We start from the raw sequence: 18,474 nt of genomic DNA, 5'->3' as shown, positions 1-18,474 counted from the left end.
ATTTTTTTTCGCCCGCCCGCTCCATTATTTTTCTAGAAAAATCCGTTAACCAAGAAATTAAATTGGTGTGGCCTTATGGTATATTTTTGCTCATTTTGCAACTGTTTTGTACGATTTACAGTATGGTTGAAAACTTTTTTTTTTTTGTAAACGGCCGAAAATTCATGCGCGCGCGGATGTCATCCATATAATCAAATCAACATGGCCTAAATAACAAAAACAAACAAGCAAAAACAATTTCTCCACATATCGCTACTCTTTCAGTGCAGAACGTGACCAAATCTAATTCATAATTGAAGACGAAAATAGCAAACTATAAATGCCATTATTGGGATGAGTTATTCTGTCTGTTCTCGAGCTGCATTCTCTGGTCTAAGTAAGCTTGTACTGATCTCCACAGAGCTGTGATGTTCCCTGCACCAAATCCTGTCGCACCGCACCTCTGGATAATCTCCAGGAAGAAAGTGTCCTCATCAAAGATGGGCTTGGTGAATACCTGCATCAGGTATCTGGGGGAGGGAGAAGAATCCAGATGCAATTGGGCTGTGATGTATTAAATGCCAGTCTTATACTATCATGAAAGTTCATCTGTGTTGGTAGCTAGTACATGTTCATTGCCTCACTGGGTCGATCAGTCTACTGATATGAGGAAGATGAGAGTGACTGGTCGAAAGCTCTAGGTGAGACTGACGTTTTTACTTGAAACAAGTGGCAGTCTTTTATTCTTTGGGCTGACTTTTTTATCCTTGTGATGGCATCATTACGCTCTCAAGCTGATTGTAGAAAAAAGGGGTAGGGGAACGAAACATTAAAGTGACACAGATATCATCATGACAATATAATAAGATACATAACTTATGGTAATGAGTTACCTGATGTGTCAAATTGTTAATATGGATTCCTTGTCAGCACGAATAAAATGAAATGCAAAGTATTTTACAACTTTAAGAGAAGATTGAAGTAGAACAAAAGCTAGCAACAATCCATGAAGTTTTGAGTTGACATTTGTAGTCCTTGGTCCATCATGCAGCTTCCAAAAAAAGACCCGAATGCCATCTCAGTCACACATCACAGGTACCTCTGATTGTTGTTGCAGTGCTCGTCGTCAGCAGCATCAGCCTCAGCGTCCAGGAGAACTCCGTTGTCCTGCAGGGCTGACAGGGACTGACCCACCTGGTGGATCTCTGACAGCTTACCAATCTGGGCAGAAGGAGAGTGGAAGTGTGTAGAAAAGGTGTTAAGCCACTCAGATGTTCCAACGGCGATGTATCTGTTCTATATCCGAGCGGCAACGTAAAAATCTGAGAATGACAACGTTATAAGGTCAAGGATGTTCTATGGACAGGTACGAAGACTAAAGTGAGGTGTTTTTTTTAGTATAGGGACACCTGGGTACCAATAACCTGTATCCAGTCTATCGGCACGCTGTCTTCATGGTTCTAATAGTTTTCTCCCTGCCCAGCTCAACAGACCGCACAGGAGGAGTGTTATACCTGTAGGAGTTTTTCACACCAGGAGTTGATTAGCCCCACCACAGCTAATTGAACTCCTGTCGTGCAAAACCTACCGGGGAATTTAGCTGAGGTGGGCGGGGCAGAGATTCTGCAGTTCTGAAGAGAACCTACCCCAACCACGATAAACTGGACACTAGGCTAGGGTACCAAAGTACGGGTATACCAATGAATGGAATACAGCATTTAAGTTCTGGATTAAGAAAAGACATGGCTGCAACAAGCTTAATGAAGACATTGAAAAATATGTACTTCACTGTAGTAGGTGTCAGGTGGCTTCAGCAGCTGCACGTGTGCCGCTCGCAGCTGTCTGGTGGTGGAGATGATATCAGGTGAGTGCAGGCCGATGTGTTGGATCCCGGGGCCGCCATGCTGCTCCAGGAAGGTCTCCACTTGGTTGGGACCTGGGGATTGAAATGGTTAGCATTTTTAGTTTTTTTTTTACTGTGTACTCAAACTGTAACGCTTTGTTTACAAAAGTGCTTCAACATTTTATTTTCTACTAAGGCCACACCAATTTAATTTCTTGGTTAACGGATTTTTCTGGAAAAATAATGGAGCGGGCGGGCGAAAAAAAATAAAAAATAAAAACAGGCCTAGGCATCCTATTATGGCCCAAAATGGTACGATAGGAGCCATGAAGTTAACACACCAGATTGGTTCAAAATTTAAACAATGAATTTTGAACTTTTAATGATACTACTGCATTGAAAGATGGAATGACTGTAACAAGTAGTAAGAAAATGACTGTTTTCAACTGTTCAGGGCAAAATATGAGCATTTTGCAGTTGATTCTGAATTTTTATTTTTATTTGCAAATCAGAAAAAAATGAAGCGGCAAATCCGTTAACCAAGAAATTAAATTCGTGTGGCCTAAGGAATTTTTCCAAGCCATCTTAGAAAGCCCATATGCAATAGTCTAGTGGGAAGAGTGTTTGTCTCAATTGTATCTGGGATGGTCATGGGTTCAACCTAGGTTGGCAGTTGTGAAAGTCTTATGCAATGGGTTTCCATCTGGTTACTAGTATGTCTTTGAATCCTCTTGTTGGATTCAGTTCTTTTTAACTAATGCAAATTACTGAGCTAAAATTTCTGAGAATTTGCTAAGTTGTAGGCTTAAAAATCTCTAACTTCTTGGATAGAAGATACTGGGGTGTGGAATCTTCAATTTCTTGTCAAGCTAATGCATAAAAAATGTGCATTTGAAAAAGAAATAGAACCAGATCTGTCAGAAAAACAAACATAAGGTACTAGTATTTTGTTCTGTCGCTTTACTAGTAATATCTCACCTTGTCCAGGTAGTGGTTCTGCAATGACGAACTTGACCTTTGGTTTTACGTCTGAACTTGGCCCTGGCAGTCTCAACCCCTGCTCAGCACATTTCCAGAACTCAAAAGCCTTCAGCCTCATCCCCACATCTGTACCCTGGACAATGAACCCCTGGTCCTCTGACTCCTCCCTGGGTAGAAATGAATAAATGCGTTGGTGGTGGTTAGACATACATGTGGTAAGGTGATCTTGTGGTAGGGTTGTCGACTCAGATTCCGAAGGTTCTGGGTTCGAATCCCTGGCACTAGTGGCAGGCCCCTTTGTTGTATCCTTCGGAATGGCACTTTATACCTTAGTCCTACATCTGTATTTCCTCACTTAACTGAGGTATGAATAAGCTTCTGTTGGGAACGTCCTCTCTGATAAGACGTTAAGATGTTAAGTTCATGATAGTTAGATGGAAAAGATATACAAAATGCAAATGAACTGCATTATTGCATAATTGATAAAGATTCAAAATACATTAGTCGTAAATATTGTTAACATCATTTGGCAAAGGTATTAAAAATAGAACATTGTTACAAAATAATAAAACATAAAGTGAAAAATAATTCTTATGTAATCGATGTTCTCATCATGTTAATTTTTACCTGTTGACCAGAAATCTCTTCAGTCCTAAACATCGCTCATACCACTCCAGGATGGGGGGTGACGCGCCCCTGGGACAGGCGTACGTCACATGGTCGAACCGGGAAAGCCTCGCACTTGACTTCCGGGTCCACGAATCGGCGCTAACGTCGAATCCGGGTAAAAACAGACCCTTGTACAGCTTCTTGTCTAACAGCGTGTGGACGACGTTCCCTATGGGGGACTGCACCACGGCGTGCGTTACGGAACCCTGCTCGTCTTCGGTGACCTTGATGTCGGTTAGAGCCCGTCCTCCCGCCCGTACCACGCGCTCTAAGGAGCTGTCCACGTCCTCAACCTCAAACGCGACATTACAGACAGAGTCCACCGGCGTGTCTACGTCAGAAAAGTCGTACAAATGATGACATTCTCTCGACAAACCGTCTCTTCTCTCCGTAAAAGCATTGACACCGGCATCGTGGTTGCATAAGCCGGTTTGTGACACCAACTCTTCGCCAGAGTTTCTCTCGTTTACCACGAAGATCGCGGAGCCGCTGCGCACGGCGAACTGCTTCACTCCTTCCCCCACCCTCTCCGTGAATAACGAGAAGTGGAACTTGTCCACCAGGTCCTTGACAAGGCGCCGAGCGTTGGACACTCGGAGAGAAATGTGGTGCACGTCGGCAGCCATGTTGTTGTGTAAGGGTGAGGTCAAAGAGTGAAAGGAAGTACTTCCGCTTCCGGGGTCAAATAAGTTGCAAGGATGGACTTTAGCCTGCTTGACCACTTACTACTAGTAATTAGTGCCAAGGACATTTACTAACCCGTGTTATTTTGGAACGTAGCTGTGCGCAAGTGTGCAACATGTTAAGGTAAGCATACATTATAGGCGGCAGAATCTTCATCCTGTTGAAGGTGGCCACTTCAAAAGGAAGAAGCAGGTTTAACTTTATAAACAAGAGTTCCACGATTCCATACCTCCGTCTATTCGCCAGATGATCCTACAGGGGGGCCCTGCATGCCCTTTTCCGTAGAGCATGATCGGCCGTTTTAATTCGACATAGAGCGTAGACGAACTGCTCTAATTCAACGTAGAGCATAATTGGTGCATTTTGCATACAGTTTTATTTGCCGTTCTAGTCCTACATAATGCATTGTAGCTAAAAAAAATTCTTATTGACAATCTCTCATTCTCTGCCTTAAAAAACAATACAGGGGGAATATATGTATGTCTTATTTTCATAAACAACCATTTTTTTCCCTGTTTACCTAGATAAGTTGAAGATGTCATCAACAACAATGTCAACGACCCCACCCCGTTTCACACAGTTGAATGACCTGGCCTCCGCAAAGGTAACTATAATATAATAATAGAAGGGTGTCAAAATTTCCACCATTCTCTATTGTCCACTCCAACAATTGCTGTCCTTTGTCTATTTCACCTTGTGTTAATTAACCCCCAAAGTGCCACTGCAGTAGGGTTTACGGAAAACTAGGTGCCTGCCAGGCCATGCTACCACGTCAGGCTACTGGCAGGCACCCAGGTTTATCCGTAAACCCCACTGCAGTATGCTTACTTTAAGATGTCTGTTTGTTACGGAATGTACACCTGTATATATAATTAATATATAATATAATATCATATATATTATATATTTATAAGTATTTATATATTATATATAGACATATGAGTGTCTGACATTGATTGAATGTTGTTCCACCTCTCCAGGCAGGAGGCAGGGTTCTGTTTGCTACAGATGACTGGTTTGCTGTGGCTGATAATCTTCTCAAGGTAGGATTGGAGTGCCAAACAAGAAGTATGTAACTATATGTCTGTAAGTGTCCACTGACAGAAAAGATACAAGTGAGGCCTAGTGCAGTGTTTTAATGTTGTTTACCTGTGTTTCCAGGGAGACCCACCCCAGTGGAAGGAGGGAGTGTTCACTGAGTATGGCAAGTGGATGGATGGATGGGAGTCCCGGAGGTATAAAGGATGTGACAACCATTCTTAACGATAAGTTCTGGATACACTAAATTTGATACTGCCTGTTCCTCATTGACCTTTAAGTAAAAAAAAAATCATACCACGTCATGTTCTTAGTTTGTGACAGTAGTTTGTTGGTAGTAATTTGAATGTTGTACTTTTCTAAGGATATCCAAGGAGGTTCTTCATTTTTGAACCTCCTTGGGATATCTTTGTTTGAAAATTGTCAATGAGGGATGGGCTCTCATTTGCTTCGCCGGTGCAGCACACTGACCTCCATCTATCGGTAAAGGCCGCATGTAACTGCTCACAAACATGCAAATAGGAACATGTAACGCGTTATATGCATAATATATGCTAATGATCTGAACTGCCATAATGCTTCAGGAAGAGAATGGAGGGCCATGATTGGTGCATTGTCCAGCTAGGTGTGTCAGGGGTCATCAGTGGTGTGGAGGTGGACACCAGTTTCTTCACGGGCAACTACGCACCACGTTTCTCCCTGCAGGCTGCATGTTTACCAGATGGTAGGATGTATGCACACCCAGCACTGCCTTCAAAACTTGGATGTACTATAAAAATGAACTACGAAGCTAAAGTCATATCATAACTGTATAATTATTGCTTTCTTGTCCTCTGATCATAATGCTTCTATGTTCAAAAACACAATTACATGTATTATTGCAGAATGCTGCAAATTAACAATCGATACAATGGTCTACCTGCATAGCAATGCGCCTAGATTTTTGCTCATATGCTCACATTTTTTGGGTTAGACCAATGCTCCTATTAAAGTCAAAAAACTTGGTCCAGAGGCCTGAATGACCAAATAAAACATCTCTTCTTAAATACTGAAAACATCTACATGTACATGCATTTCATATGACAAAAAAGGAAAGCACGGAGCTACTAGTAGACTTAGCTTTTGGTAAGATGTCTTGTAGACATTGCTGGCTTGATTGTACAATAGTTCTACCAGACTATGTAGAACTTTGTTGGTTCTACATACAGTATTCTACATACAATGTATCACTATATAATACAAAATCCCTGTTCTGTGTAGGTACCACATTCCCGGTCAGACAGGCGCAAATGGGCACTGCTGCTTCCCCACAACAGCTAGCAGCCATGGAGAACATGCAAACAGAAGTATGGAAACTTTTCTAATAGAAACAACTTCTAATCCCCAGGACAGGTTATTCAAAACATATTCCACACAGCTCTAAGATAATATCTGGACCCCATGTAAAGTGCTTTATGATTCGTCAAACTGGACCCTGTTCACGCCCTCAGTGCATGTTAAAGTTCCCATCAGGGCCAAAACTAATTAGCATAATGTGTTGCCATTTTCTAGACGTTGTCTCAAGTGCACATTGAATGTTTCACTAAGAAAGAAGACCAGACTGATGGTAGCCTGTTTCATTTGTAAAATGGTACAAAGCGAGCAATGTAGCCAGCTGGTAATGTTTTGTTTCCGTTGGTAGAAATGGACTGAGTTGGTTCCGTTGACAGCCCTGAGACCAGGCTATCCCGACACATGTAAGAACTACTACCACATCACCAGCACACAGAGATGGACTCATGTCAGACTCAACATGTACCCAGGTACTGGGCTCAAGCAGCATGTCAGCAGAACGCACTGCACCTGCGCAAAACCTGTAATGTATTGTGCATCGATCAGCAGAACGTTTCATATAAGGTTGTATCTGCATATACAAGGTTAACATCCCGTCTGTAGTTTCCAAATGTTGTGATAGAAAAGATATTGTGTGCAACAGGCAAAATTCTGATGCAACGGTGATCAAACATCCAACAACAAACGTGAAAAATCAGGGTTTTGCGCAGGCGCAGTACGTGCTGGCTCAAGCCTTCTTTTTGCAAAACACTGTGTAATCAAATCCTATGGATTCAAAGAAAATATTTGGTGTTCTATGCAGAACAGTGAGTTACATTGCTTTTGATATTTTTTTTTGACAGATGGGGGTATAGCCAGACTGCATGTCTATGGTATTGGCAGCAAAGACTGGTCCACAGTGAAAAGCAATGAAGTAAGTTTTTGTTGTACATAGTTACATACATACACGTATACATACATACATACATATATACATATGTACATAACAGTTACACATATATATCAGAGAGAAAGAGGCAATGACTTTAAGAAGTCTGGACAAGTGTCAATCATCTTAGACGGTTTTGTTTTACCAGAAAAAGCTGCCTAGGTTGCCATAGTTACCAGTTTGTTTATTTGTCTCCTCAGCTGGTGGATTTGGTTGCCATGGAGAATGGAGGGGTGTGTATGGGGTTCAGCAATGCCCACTACGGGCATCCCCGCAATGCCATTGGGCTGGGTAGGGCCGAGAACATGGGGGATGGCTGGGAGACTGCTCGCAGGGTAAGGAACAATCATACATTTTCTTGGAAGTGGACCCTTAGTTACTTCATCCCAAATTAGTTTTGTTCTCAGCTTGTCTGTGTCAATGTATCTGTCTGTGTATGTGTATGTCTATGGATCTGTCTGTGTCTACATGCAATGTATTGAATACTAGTATGATTTCTGTACCATAGGAGTCCCCAAGGGGAAACTTAGAATAACAACATGCATTCTTATTTGAAAACAACTGTAAGGTGGATCATTTCTAACATCCTCGTCTTTCTATGTCCACAGTTGGACAGGCCTCCCATATTACAAGCTGACAAGAGTGGTGTACTTATGGTGCCAGGTATGCAGTATTCTCTTTCAGGAAATAATTCTAAAGCAGAAAACTGTGTATGGGCCGAAATGAAGGAGTAGCCTGGGTGCCATCCTGCTTCTATGCTGGGGGACTCCCATACTCGCTTTCTTAATTTGGGAGTCCCGGCATACAAATAGGATGGCACCCAGGCAAATGAAGGAGATCCTCCTAACTACAAAAACAACAGAATTTCACTTTCTTTAACATCTCAAATTTTAGTGAATCTTAGGGGGAAAAGGATTTTCCAACCAATAATTGGACACCACAACAACTGACCTACAGTTTAGACACCAAAACAACTGATATTGTTGGGAAGAGGAAGCCCATTTGTATAATCAAGAAAATTATTTTAAAAGTCCTAACACTGAAATTTTCACATTGTGCACAATAACCTGCCACAGGATGCATAGCACCTGTGCACCTATTCTCAACCAGGCCTTAGGAAAATAATGTGGTGGTTCCTGTTTCCTGACTGACCCTAGAAAAAACTGCCAACCCTAGCTTTCTTTTAATCAATCAATTCAAAGGACATAAATTTTTCAAGCTGATCAACCTTTTCTAGCTCCATGATCTGACACCTGTGTGATGAAACGTTGTACAATCAGTTTTCCAACATTGACAATATACTGTACTCCTGCAAGTCTTACTTGAAAAAAGAAAAAAAAAGGATAATCCTCACCTACTAACCCTAATTTTTTCAGGACTGAAACAGGAAACACAACATTTTTTTGCCTAGGCCCAATGAATTTTGCACCCTGCATGTGCATGATATCTAAAGGTGACTATTGGTGCCGTGTAGGTTGTGAATGGGCTGTTTACAGACTGGGGCATCCTGGAGTCATCCTGAAGGTGAGTTGTCAAGCTGTGTGATCTGAGGGTGTCATCACAGATTATGTGGTATTCAGGGATCGAAATACTGGGTGCATATGGCCCTTAATACCCTTAAGGTAAAATTAGAACTGTGCAGGTATTTCTGATTTATACCTGTACCTACATGTATTACATCTGCTTCCACAGGTTGAAATTGACACCAATCATTTCAAGGGAAACTACCCAGACTCCTGCAGAATTGAAGGTAACATTACTTATGATAATGTTGTTTTACCACTGGGTCACAAATCAGTCACTGCAATGAAGAAGGTTAATATGTCAAACCCCACTAAATTGAATGTCATTCTAGTCTAGAGAGATGTCCAGTATGACTAAAATGTAATGCAGGCAAATAATTCTAACTTTCAAGGACATCTGTGCCAATCAAGAGAGAACATGGTCACAGTTCTGTGTTGTAATTTTGTCCTAGCCTGTGCACTGTCTGCTAGAGAAGAACAGGCCCTATTTGGGAAGGAGGGAGCTGCTATTGGGAGTGAAGAAGCGAAGTGGAAAACTCTGCTTGGCCCGACAAAGGTATGCACCAAACTGGCTTAGTGATATCAAATTTTCTTCATATGATGCAACAGTAATACCCAAAATAGGCATATCCAGACATTCTTGAGAATGGTCTTAGAGTTCTAGGCAGAATGATGTTAGCAGATTTTTTTGTTAATATGTTTACCTTTGCAGAAGGAAACATGTTGTTTTTGCTCTGTTCCTTCTTCTGTTCCATACACATAATGTCAATGACCTGGACCAGATGTCTGTCACCTTAGTAACTGGTGTAGCACTCGGTGGTGTTGGGTTACATTGTGTTGCAATTTGCAGGACAGTGTTAGACTGTGTCACAACATATATGAATGTTTTTGAGTATAAAAACTATGAATAAACAGAGCGATAATTTGTTAGGCTAGACCATGGGAACATTATGCATTTGTTTTGCGAATGTTACCTTAGTCTAGTTTTATTTATTTGTACCCTTGCCACAGTTGTCTGCCCATCGCCGCCTGTTCCTGAGCGGAGGCCAGGTGCAACCGGTGGGCGTGGTTACTCACGTCCGCCTGACCATGACGCCTGACGGTGGGATCAGCAGGATGAGGCTGTGGGGCTACCCTCGGGCTCCCAACCCTGCCAAACTGTAGCTTCCACCGATGGAACTGGACTGCTTTTTCCACCAACCCTAGCTAGTACATACATACAGTCAGACCAACCCTGCCAAACTGTAGCTTGTACATACAAGCACGTGGGCAGAACATACTGCATCTGTGCGAAACCTGTAATGTATTGTGCATAGCACTTCAGCAGAACTTCTCATAGACGCCCTTAAAGGGTGTATTTGTGATATATAATGTTAACACTCCGTCTGTAGTTTCCAAATGTCATGTCAGAAAAGATATCGTCTGCAACAGGCAAAATTCTGATGCAATGTTGACAAAAAATCCAGCTAAAACCATATAAAAATGGCGGTTTTGCACAGGCGCGCACAGTATGTTCTGCTGACATGCTGTACATTAGTACAGTCATCCTGTGGGACGTCAAGCTCCCAACCCTGCCAAACTGTAGCTACATGTAGTACGTACATACAGTCAAACCTTCCAGCCAACCACCAACAATCTCTTGTACATTGAAACAGTCCGTCCAATTTTACCCAGTGAAGACTTTCTGCCAAAAATACCAGAACTCTTACCTCAGTGGTGAGTGGTTGTTGAGACCAGGTTTGACTGTATGTCCACAATGTGGTGAAAATCAGCAAGTGCCATTCTACTTTATTGACAAAAGCTGAACTAAAATGTCTTCATCTGTGTTACAATATCATTGTTAAAGACTGATAGGGCCCTTTTCTGGACTGTCCAGGGGATCAGCAAGGATTGCTAGAAGGGTATCAGGACATTTCGGCACCTGGACACTTCGGCACCTGGACACTTCGGCACCATCTAGGACGGTTTGGCACCTGGCCAAAAACGGCTCGGTACCTTTCCCAGGACGGTTCGGCACCTGACCCAGGATAGTTCGGCACCAAGCTGCCAGGACGGTTCGGCACCTGGACAGCCCGATACATTACTGTGAAACGGTGTTTAATCTACCTGACCCTATCACGAAAGTCATACTATCCCATATCTTTTATTTAATTACTACGTCCGAGTACGCAACGATTTTGTTGTACAACAATAAAAGCAATATGGAAGAGGCAGTGTTGTGGTCCCAGTGTTGTTAGTTACTGTTGCCAGGGAGGTGTCCCACGCGCGGGAAAAAACATCAAAACATTAATGGTAAACAGTTTACAAGGATGAATATTGCATCAAAATAACATTAAACAGTGACAGGCTATAACCTTAATATGTTTGTCCTGTCAACTTTCAAAGTCTGTTTTCATTTATTAGCCACAATGATGAAATAATAACAGGTTTGGGTATCTGTTCTGCATAACATATTGGATGGCTTCTTCACTCCTTGCTTTTTTTTACATAATAACTATCTTCGCTGGAAGTCATAGAACGGTTCAGCAACCAACAGTAGCATTCTGTCGTCGTAGTGCCGAACCGTCCTGAGCTTGGTGCCGAACTGTCCAGGTGCCGGAGTGTGCAGGTGCCGAAGTGTACAGGTGCCGAACTGTCCTGATGCCGAAGTGTCCAAGTGCCGAAGTGTCCAGATGCCGAAGTGTCCGACATCCGCTAGAAGCGTGAGATAGTCAGGCTACTTGTCACCCATATGTGCTTCTCACTCTAGATCTGTATTTACAAATGTTTTATAAACAAAAATGTAGCATTGTCATACGTAGACAACACAGTGAAAATTGGAAACACAGTGAACAATGGATAGTGTTGTCCTGATATGTTGCCAATTTTAATATCAATTTAAAAAATTGCTGACCACTCAAAAAAGAGTAATTGTTGATCTACGTAATCAATCTCAATTTTTTGCCAGTAAAACTAGTGAAACTAGGTTTTCTGTAATTATGCACAGTAAACTTGGAAGCATTACTATTGTCTGTTCAAATTGCTTTCAGCACTTTATTGGTTCAATTGTCATTCTCAATAGCATATGACACAGCAAGATATCTCAGCAATAAGCAACTAATGTAAGACAGCTAAACAATCCAATTCTTTGTTTCTCTGAATCACCAGTTCCAAAATTATGAATTAAAAAAAGAAATTTTTCCATACGTATACACTGTACATGTATACCAACTAGGAGTCTTGATTGGCTGGAATACATTTTCAATTGAAAACACATGCAAACTGAAAGTTTTATTTTACAACCGTTTGCAATTCTAGGGAATTTTGCTACATTGGATTTGATCCAACACTCCAACACTTATTATTATATATTTATATGTGTGTTGAAAAGTAAGGGATTCTGGAATTGAATCATCAAATGAATACCAAATCAAATGAATACCAAATCAAATGAATACCAAATCAAATGAATACCAAATCAAATGAATACCAAATCAAAGAATGATGAAGCGGTAATTGTCAATCCTGCAGTAACTACATTCCCAGTTGTTTGTAGAGGAGCGGGCAGTAGTCGTCATACTCTGCCTGGAACAGGTTCCCGGCCACAGGGTCCCCCAGGTTGTACTTCTGCACAAACTTCCGTGCACTCCACCCGCCCCTAGGAAGAGTGGACTTTGTATCACTTGATGTATAGAAGAAGCATGTAAAGGCTGGAGATCATGAAACATGCAAGTAGGTATGGCAAAGTGCCACAAACTCAACTGAATTTGAAGTACACATTGAGACCACTAGTATACAAAGTCTACTACATGTATATTAAAGGTAGTACAAGCTATTGGACCACATGACAACCTACTGATCACCGTAATGAAACGCAAGCTGAGATGGTTTGGTCATGTTGCAAGATCGTCGGGACTTGCAAAAACTGTACTAGTACAAGGGACAGTTCCAGGAAGTCGAAAAAGGGGTAGGCGGAGAAAGAGGTGGGAAGACAACATAAAAGAGTGGACTGGATTGAACTTACTCAGAAGCTGAAGTAAGGACATTATACAGCCATAAGAGCGGCGGCGGACAGAGTTAAATGGAGGAGGATAGTGGATCAAGTCATGGTGCCGGGTGCCCCAACAACCCTCAACAGCGTCAAGGGATAGGTGAGGTGATTAATACCACATACTGTGAATTTTGAAAAGTTCTCAACAACTTTATTTTTGCAGTGTCTTTCCCATGTGAAATCATGACACTGCAAATTTGTGCATTACTACAAAACTGTAACACTGACTCATTTCAACCACTAACCTACTGTATGTACACAAAAATAAATACATTTCCGGTACCTGTTTTTGCCCGAAGTATTGGGCAACCTTTCTTCGTCACACTCCAGTTTCCCCGGCTGTTTGTACACCAGGAACACGTACCGGTGAAGCCCGGTTTTTGGCGGGGGTCCAGCGCCGACAAAGTCCGACAACACCTCCCCTTTACTCCAGTCAGTCCCGGGGATGTTCACCACCACCCAGTGGTGCCACTCACGGAACTTTGGCTCAGCCCTGCTCGGGGCATCTGGGTCTACACACAACGGGAAACAACAAGCATTTAAAAGGCCTGAAATTTGTTAAAACTATCTAGATCATGAAGAAGTGCATAAAAGGAGGTCAAATTTGGAGTAAATGGGAAATTCGAGTCATCTGCACATTGTGAAATTTTAGTACATCTACCCTTAACAGAAAGGCCTGTCAAGCTGTGATTTTAACATATTTTAATAGCATTTCTGGACGGTGAAAAAAAACGGTCCAGTCTGGATGGGGGTAGAAAAACTGGTCCGACCAAGATGCACCCCTAGCAGAGGGTGGGAAAATTCACGCAGCAAGCAGTCTGTGTGTTCCCATATACAATGTATCAAAACATGACATGCACTGATAATGGCTAAAAAGGTGACTGGATGCAAATGTCTTTGTTTACTCAGGCAACGCGTCCCATACTGTAGACAACACCAGAGGACTAGCCCTCTGCTGCAGTGCTTGCACAACTGTGTGACACAAGGCAATAGAAATGGAGATGGACACTGCCCTTTGTACCAGACTTAACTTACCAGTTTTAATGAGTGTGTAAAGTGCACCCTCTTCAGCGGGCCAGTTCAACACAGTTGGTCGATCCTTCACCTGAACAACAGTATGCAGTTATTAGTCACCAGAACCCCATGTTACAATATTACAACATTTACTAAGTACATCTGTAACAATCAGTAAATTGTGATTCAAACTTTACCATCGGATAAAATTTCAACAGACATTTCAAGTGTCAGTCCAAAACTATTCATCACATCAGTGAATAAAATTTTCTTCATGCATCATACTCTTCCAGATGACTAACCTGTGTTGGGGTGACCACGTTGCCCTGCTCAATTTTCACAGCACCATAGCGAAGCTGAAACGACAAGGGAGATAATTCAATCAAAATTATTCTCCAACTTGTCGCTTGCTCGCGTTTCCTAAATGTGTTGGAACAAAACTCAAATTTTACAACAGTGCTGCCACCTACCTCCAACACATTTGCTGGGGCCTTGTCAATCACATCTGGAACCACCTCATGTTTCTTAAATGCTTCAGCAGCCATTCTGCAACAGACAAGAGATACAACACTAGAGGTCAAAGACCTGAACATGCCATTGCAGTACCTTTGAAAGCCGCTAGAATGTCCATTATCAAACTTGACCTTCGTATTCCCGACCCCAACCGACCAACAAATTACATACAGTATTAGGAAAACACAATCACAACATCAAAAATCTTCCTGTTTAGATGATGATGATGTCTAGTCAAATTCCATCATAAAAGGCCTGCTATTTTGCTGAAAACTACAGTAGTACCGGGTAGTAGATAGTATAGTACAGGCACCACATCCTAAGTTACAGCCGGTTTAAAAAAATTGGCAACTCCGATATATGGTGCACCTAATAAGACATAACCTTCTCGACGAAGATAATAACGTTGTCACTATCTATAACCAAGATTAGAAGGTTCAAAATCATGCTATAACGTTACATGTCAAGCATGATCATGAATACTAGTAACATTGAATGCACTGGAAAGGATAAAATACTGATATTTCTTCTGGACGTTTCGAGTGACATTCTGCCTACTGCCCTAGGAGACTCCCATGACAAGTTAAAGCACCTTGCCAAGTGCAAGTTAAATAGCTTAGTCTTACGTTATGAAGCTCTGTATGTGCAAACAAGAACTTGGTGCAACCTGTGGCTGAGCCTGACGAGGATGCAGAGTTGGAGGTGAAAAGTCAAAGGTTAGCTTAGCTGAGGTAAAAAAAATCTTTCTCTTCATGTCTTTTACCTGTAACTTGGAAATGAATGGAAAATCAATGACTTTCAAATATATAACGCCATATACTGTACGTGTATGATGTTACAAAGTATAGTCGATGTTTTTTCGTGAAAAAAATTGAAGGTCAGGGGTTACATTTTTCAAGATGGCGGCCTCCATCACGAAAAAACACGTTTTGCTCCGATTTTGTACGCATTTTCGCGTCGTTTTCACACAGCAGAAGTTTAAAACGACTGCAGCGGCACTGTCTAGCTTCCAACATGCAACAGACACATCAGAACGTGATATGAAGGTCATTCTCGGTGATACGAAGCCGAGGAAACACCCGGGAATACAGCACGTGAAGTCCGTGCGTCTGCCAGAGAGACTTGTGAACGCGGTAGAGGCGACCTTACAACGTGCGGGTTCGTCTTCAGGTCAGTTAACAGTCAACGCCACATATCTGAAGAACTATCTATGGAGTAGAAAACGGCCTGCTGAAGACGCCGACGTCAGAAGGAAAGCACAGGAGATCGCTGAGGAGTACACCAAGCAAGGCCTTTTGAAAGAGGAGACGGATTTGATGGATGAAAAAGCACTTGCACAGCAAAGGAAAGTTGAAAGTAAAGTCTTGAAAAAAGTGCAGCAACAGCTGTACCACTGGCAGCCTGTAACGTGGAATGAGATGACAGGGTTGGCGTACCTCGTGGGGAAGGCGCCGGGCGTGTTCGCCGCTACTTATCGCGTACTCTCGGAGCTTAAGAAACGAGAACCGAAATTCCGCCCGATGACGTTGATGGACTACGGTTCCGGAACTGGGATGACGGTCTGGGCTGCACACACGCTCTGGGGGCACTGGCTGAGGGAGTACACGTGTTTCGACACCTCGTCATCGATGAACAACCTCGCAGAGCTCCTCCTGAGAGGCGGGGAGGAACACGGGAAGCTTCTTCATCCCAACATCATCTTCAGACAGTACGAACTGCCGAACCTGAACATCCAACACGACCTGGTGGTGTGTGCGTACTCCCTGGGGGAACAGCCGAGCGGGGTGCAGAGGAGGAGGGTGGTACGGAGACTGTGGAGGAAGACTTCACAGTTCCTGGTCATCCTGGAGAACGGAACCAACGAGGGATACAGGATGGTGATGGAGGCCAGAGATCTGGTGCTCAGTGGCAAGGCTGATAGAAAGGGCGGGTTGTCAGAAGGTTGGTACAGTTAGGCACCTAGAAAGGGCATGTTGTGAGAAGGTTGGTACAGTTAGGCATCTAGAAAGGGTGTGTTGTCAGAAGGTTGGTACAGTTAGGCACCTAGAAAGGGGGTGTTATCAGAAGGTTGGTACAGTTAGGCACCTAGAAAGGGCGCCGGGTGGGCATGTTGTCAGAAGGTTGGTACAGTAAGGCACCAAGAAAGGACATTTTGTCAGAAGGTTGGTACAGTTAGGAACCTAGAAAGGGTGTGCTGTCAGAAGGTTGGTACAGTTAGGCATCTAGAAAGGGTGTGTTGTCAGAAGGTTGGTACAGTTAGGCACCTAGAAAGGGGGTGTTATCAGAAGGTTGGTACAGTTAGGCACCTAGAAAGGGTGTGCTGTCAGAAGGTTGGTACAGTTAGGCATCTAGAAAGGGGGTGTTGTCAGAAGGTTGGTACAGTTAGGCATCTAGAAAGGGGGTGTTGTCAGAAGGTTGGTACAGTTAGGTTGTCAGAAGTTTGGTACAGTTAGGCACCTAGAAAGGGTTTGCTGTCAGAAGGTTGGTACAGTTAGGCAGCCAGTTTGCTCCTCTACAAACAACTGAGAATGTAATTACAGCATGACTGACAATTACTGGTACATCATTCTATTTGTGCCAATCTTAATGAGCTAATTTGGTATTTTAATCATTTGATGATGATTTAATTCTAGAATCACTTACTTCTTTACATATTAGTTTTAGAGTGTTGGATCAAATCCAATGTAACAAAATTCCCTAGAATTGCAAATGGTTGTAAAATAAAAGTGACTTGGAGACTTCCAGTTTATGTGTGTTTTATTATTTTGCCATTCAGTTAGAAATATGGAAAAACAGACCTATTGGGTCCTATCTGTTGGTAGGTTTTTTCCAACAGTCCAACACTGTTGTTCCCAATAGATTTTTTTTATAACTGATATTTCCGTTTTATTCCCAGATGTTCTTGACTCTGAACTTGAAGAAGCTGAGCTGGAGTGTGCCGAGCAGCCACAGTTGACTGACGAGCCTGTCGCTCACGTCTTCTCCCCGTGTCCCCACGACACATCCTGCCCTCGTCTGGCAGATGGTTCAGAGACGCCCTGCAATTTTCAGCAGTCCTTCCAACCTCCCAGCTTCATGGCCGTACTTCCAAAGAGCAGTAATTCCACTGTGGAAACTTTCTCCTATGTTGTACTGCGCAAAGGGGCGAGGAGCGAAGAGTCGGCCCCGTGGCCGAGGATTGTCCGGTCGGTGCTACGGCGCCCGCGACACGTCCACTGCAGGATGTGCCTGGCAAACGGGCAGCTTCAGGAGGCTGTTGTGACGTCGAGAAAGCACGGGAAGCTTCTGTACAGATGTGCCCGGATGAGTGAGTGGGGGGACACGCTGCCGGGATGGCCACCTGTACAGAGAACAGAAGACGTGGAGAATAGCTCAGACAATAGTGAACAGTAGTTTATCTGCGTGACATGTGCAAAAACTGTATTCATTTAAACCTGTGACGACTAAATCATAGTGAAAATCAGAAGTTCCAGTTGAAACAAGAAGCTTAAGAGCCACACAATGCAAATACAAGAAGAAATGTTAATGAGCTTGCAGTGGAAACAGCAAATTCAAAACACAGTACATGTACTAGTACTATGCAGTATCAAATAAAGTCGGAACACAAATGATTTCAGGATCCTTATGAATGCACTGTACATGTGATTCAAGCCACAACCCAAAGTTAATTGAGTAACTTTACCTTTCTAAGCATCAGAGATGGCTTTGAAAATTCTTCTTTCCGATATTGAAGTCAAGGACATTGGTTGATTCAAAGAAATTGAATTGGTAAAACAGTTGTAGAACTTTACTGGGTTTACTTTACTGTGTTACTGTAGGTGCGTATAAATTTTCATACACAATATCAGATTACATCTAGAGCATGGTAGAAAGGAAAGTGTGCAAGAACCTAGTAGAGAGGAAATGATATGGAATGGCGTGGCCATAATAAAGAAAGCCA

General features: G+C 42.7%; 4 protein-coding genes across 6 annotated transcripts in view; 2 read left to right on the top strand and 2 right to left on the bottom strand.

The window, feature by feature from the left end:
• LOC109482899 (4-hydroxyphenylpyruvate dioxygenase-like protein) overlaps positions 1-4,112 on the bottom strand; it is a 5,334-nt gene extending 1,222 nt beyond the window's left edge. The window contains exons 1-5 of the mRNA XM_019785784.1: positions 3,431-4,112; positions 2,801-2,970; positions 1,764-1,915; positions 1,079-1,200; positions 211-509 (exon numbers count right to left, since the gene is read on the bottom strand). Of these exons, the coding sequence (XP_019641343.1) occupies positions 326-509; positions 1,079-1,200; positions 1,764-1,915; positions 2,801-2,970; positions 3,431-4,098 (1,296 nt within the window). The 5' untranslated portion in view covers positions 4,099-4,112 and the 3' untranslated portion in view covers positions 211-325. The remainder of the gene's footprint in view (positions 1-210; positions 510-1,078; positions 1,201-1,763; positions 1,916-2,800; positions 2,971-3,430) is intronic.
• Positions 4,113-4,126: 14 nt separating this feature from the next.
• On the top strand, positions 4,127-10,874 carry LOC109482906 (allantoicase-like). Its single transcript, XM_019785791.1, has 14 exons — positions 4,127-4,279; positions 4,681-4,760; positions 5,137-5,199; positions 5,318-5,391; positions 5,779-5,918; positions 6,455-6,540; positions 6,876-6,996; positions 7,369-7,439; positions 7,655-7,789; positions 8,063-8,117; positions 8,929-8,978; positions 9,147-9,204; positions 9,430-9,533; positions 9,989-10,874. The coding sequence occupies exons 2-14, from the start codon at positions 4,692-4,694 to the stop codon at positions 10,139-10,141; spliced, it is 1,179 nt and encodes a 392-aa protein (XP_019641350.1). The 5' UTR covers positions 4,127-4,279; positions 4,681-4,691; the 3' UTR covers positions 10,142-10,874.
• A 1,345-nt stretch (positions 10,875-12,219) lies between these two features.
• LOC109482943 (phosphatidylethanolamine-binding protein homolog F40A3.3-like) lies at positions 12,220-15,236 on the bottom strand. 3 transcript variants are annotated; one of them, XM_019785842.1, is made up of 7 exons: positions 15,161-15,236; positions 14,492-14,567; positions 14,324-14,377; positions 14,043-14,112; positions 13,291-13,519; positions 12,447-12,614; positions 12,223-12,398 (listed from the first exon to the last, which is right to left on the bottom strand). In XM_019785842.1, exons 2-6 carry the CDS (start codon positions 14,564-14,566, stop codon positions 12,491-12,493), a joined length of 552 nt encoding a protein of 183 aa, XP_019641401.1. In that variant the 5' UTR covers position 14,567; positions 15,161-15,236; the 3' UTR covers positions 12,223-12,398; positions 12,447-12,490. The 3 variants fall into 3 exon arrangements, with proteins under 3 accessions (XP_019641402.1, XP_019641400.1, XP_019641401.1); XM_019785843.1 differs by having other exon boundaries at positions 12,220-12,614; positions 15,202-15,232; XM_019785841.1 differs by having other exon boundaries at positions 12,222-12,614.
• Positions 15,237-15,423: 187 nt separating this feature from the next.
• Positions 15,424-18,470, top strand: LOC109482887 (methyltransferase-like protein 17, mitochondrial). Its single transcript, XM_019785765.1, has 2 exons — positions 15,424-16,475; positions 17,431-18,470. The coding sequence occupies exons 1-2, from the start codon at positions 15,434-15,436 to the stop codon at positions 17,925-17,927; spliced, it is 1,539 nt and encodes a 512-aa protein (XP_019641324.1). The 5' UTR covers positions 15,424-15,433; the 3' UTR covers positions 17,928-18,470.
• The last annotated feature ends 4 nt before the right edge of the window (positions 18,471-18,474 follow it).

This window comes from Branchiostoma belcheri, unplaced genomic scaffold (genome assembly GCF_001625305.1).
Source record: "Branchiostoma belcheri isolate BF01 breed outbred unplaced genomic scaffold, Haploidv18h27 scaffold61, whole genome shotgun sequence".
Classification (NCBI taxonomy): Eukaryota; Metazoa; Chordata; class Leptocardii; order Amphioxiformes; family Branchiostomatidae; genus Branchiostoma; species Branchiostoma belcheri.
The sequence above is the reverse complement of the archived record's forward strand: the minus strand, read 5'-3'. Positions and strand labels throughout refer to the sequence as shown.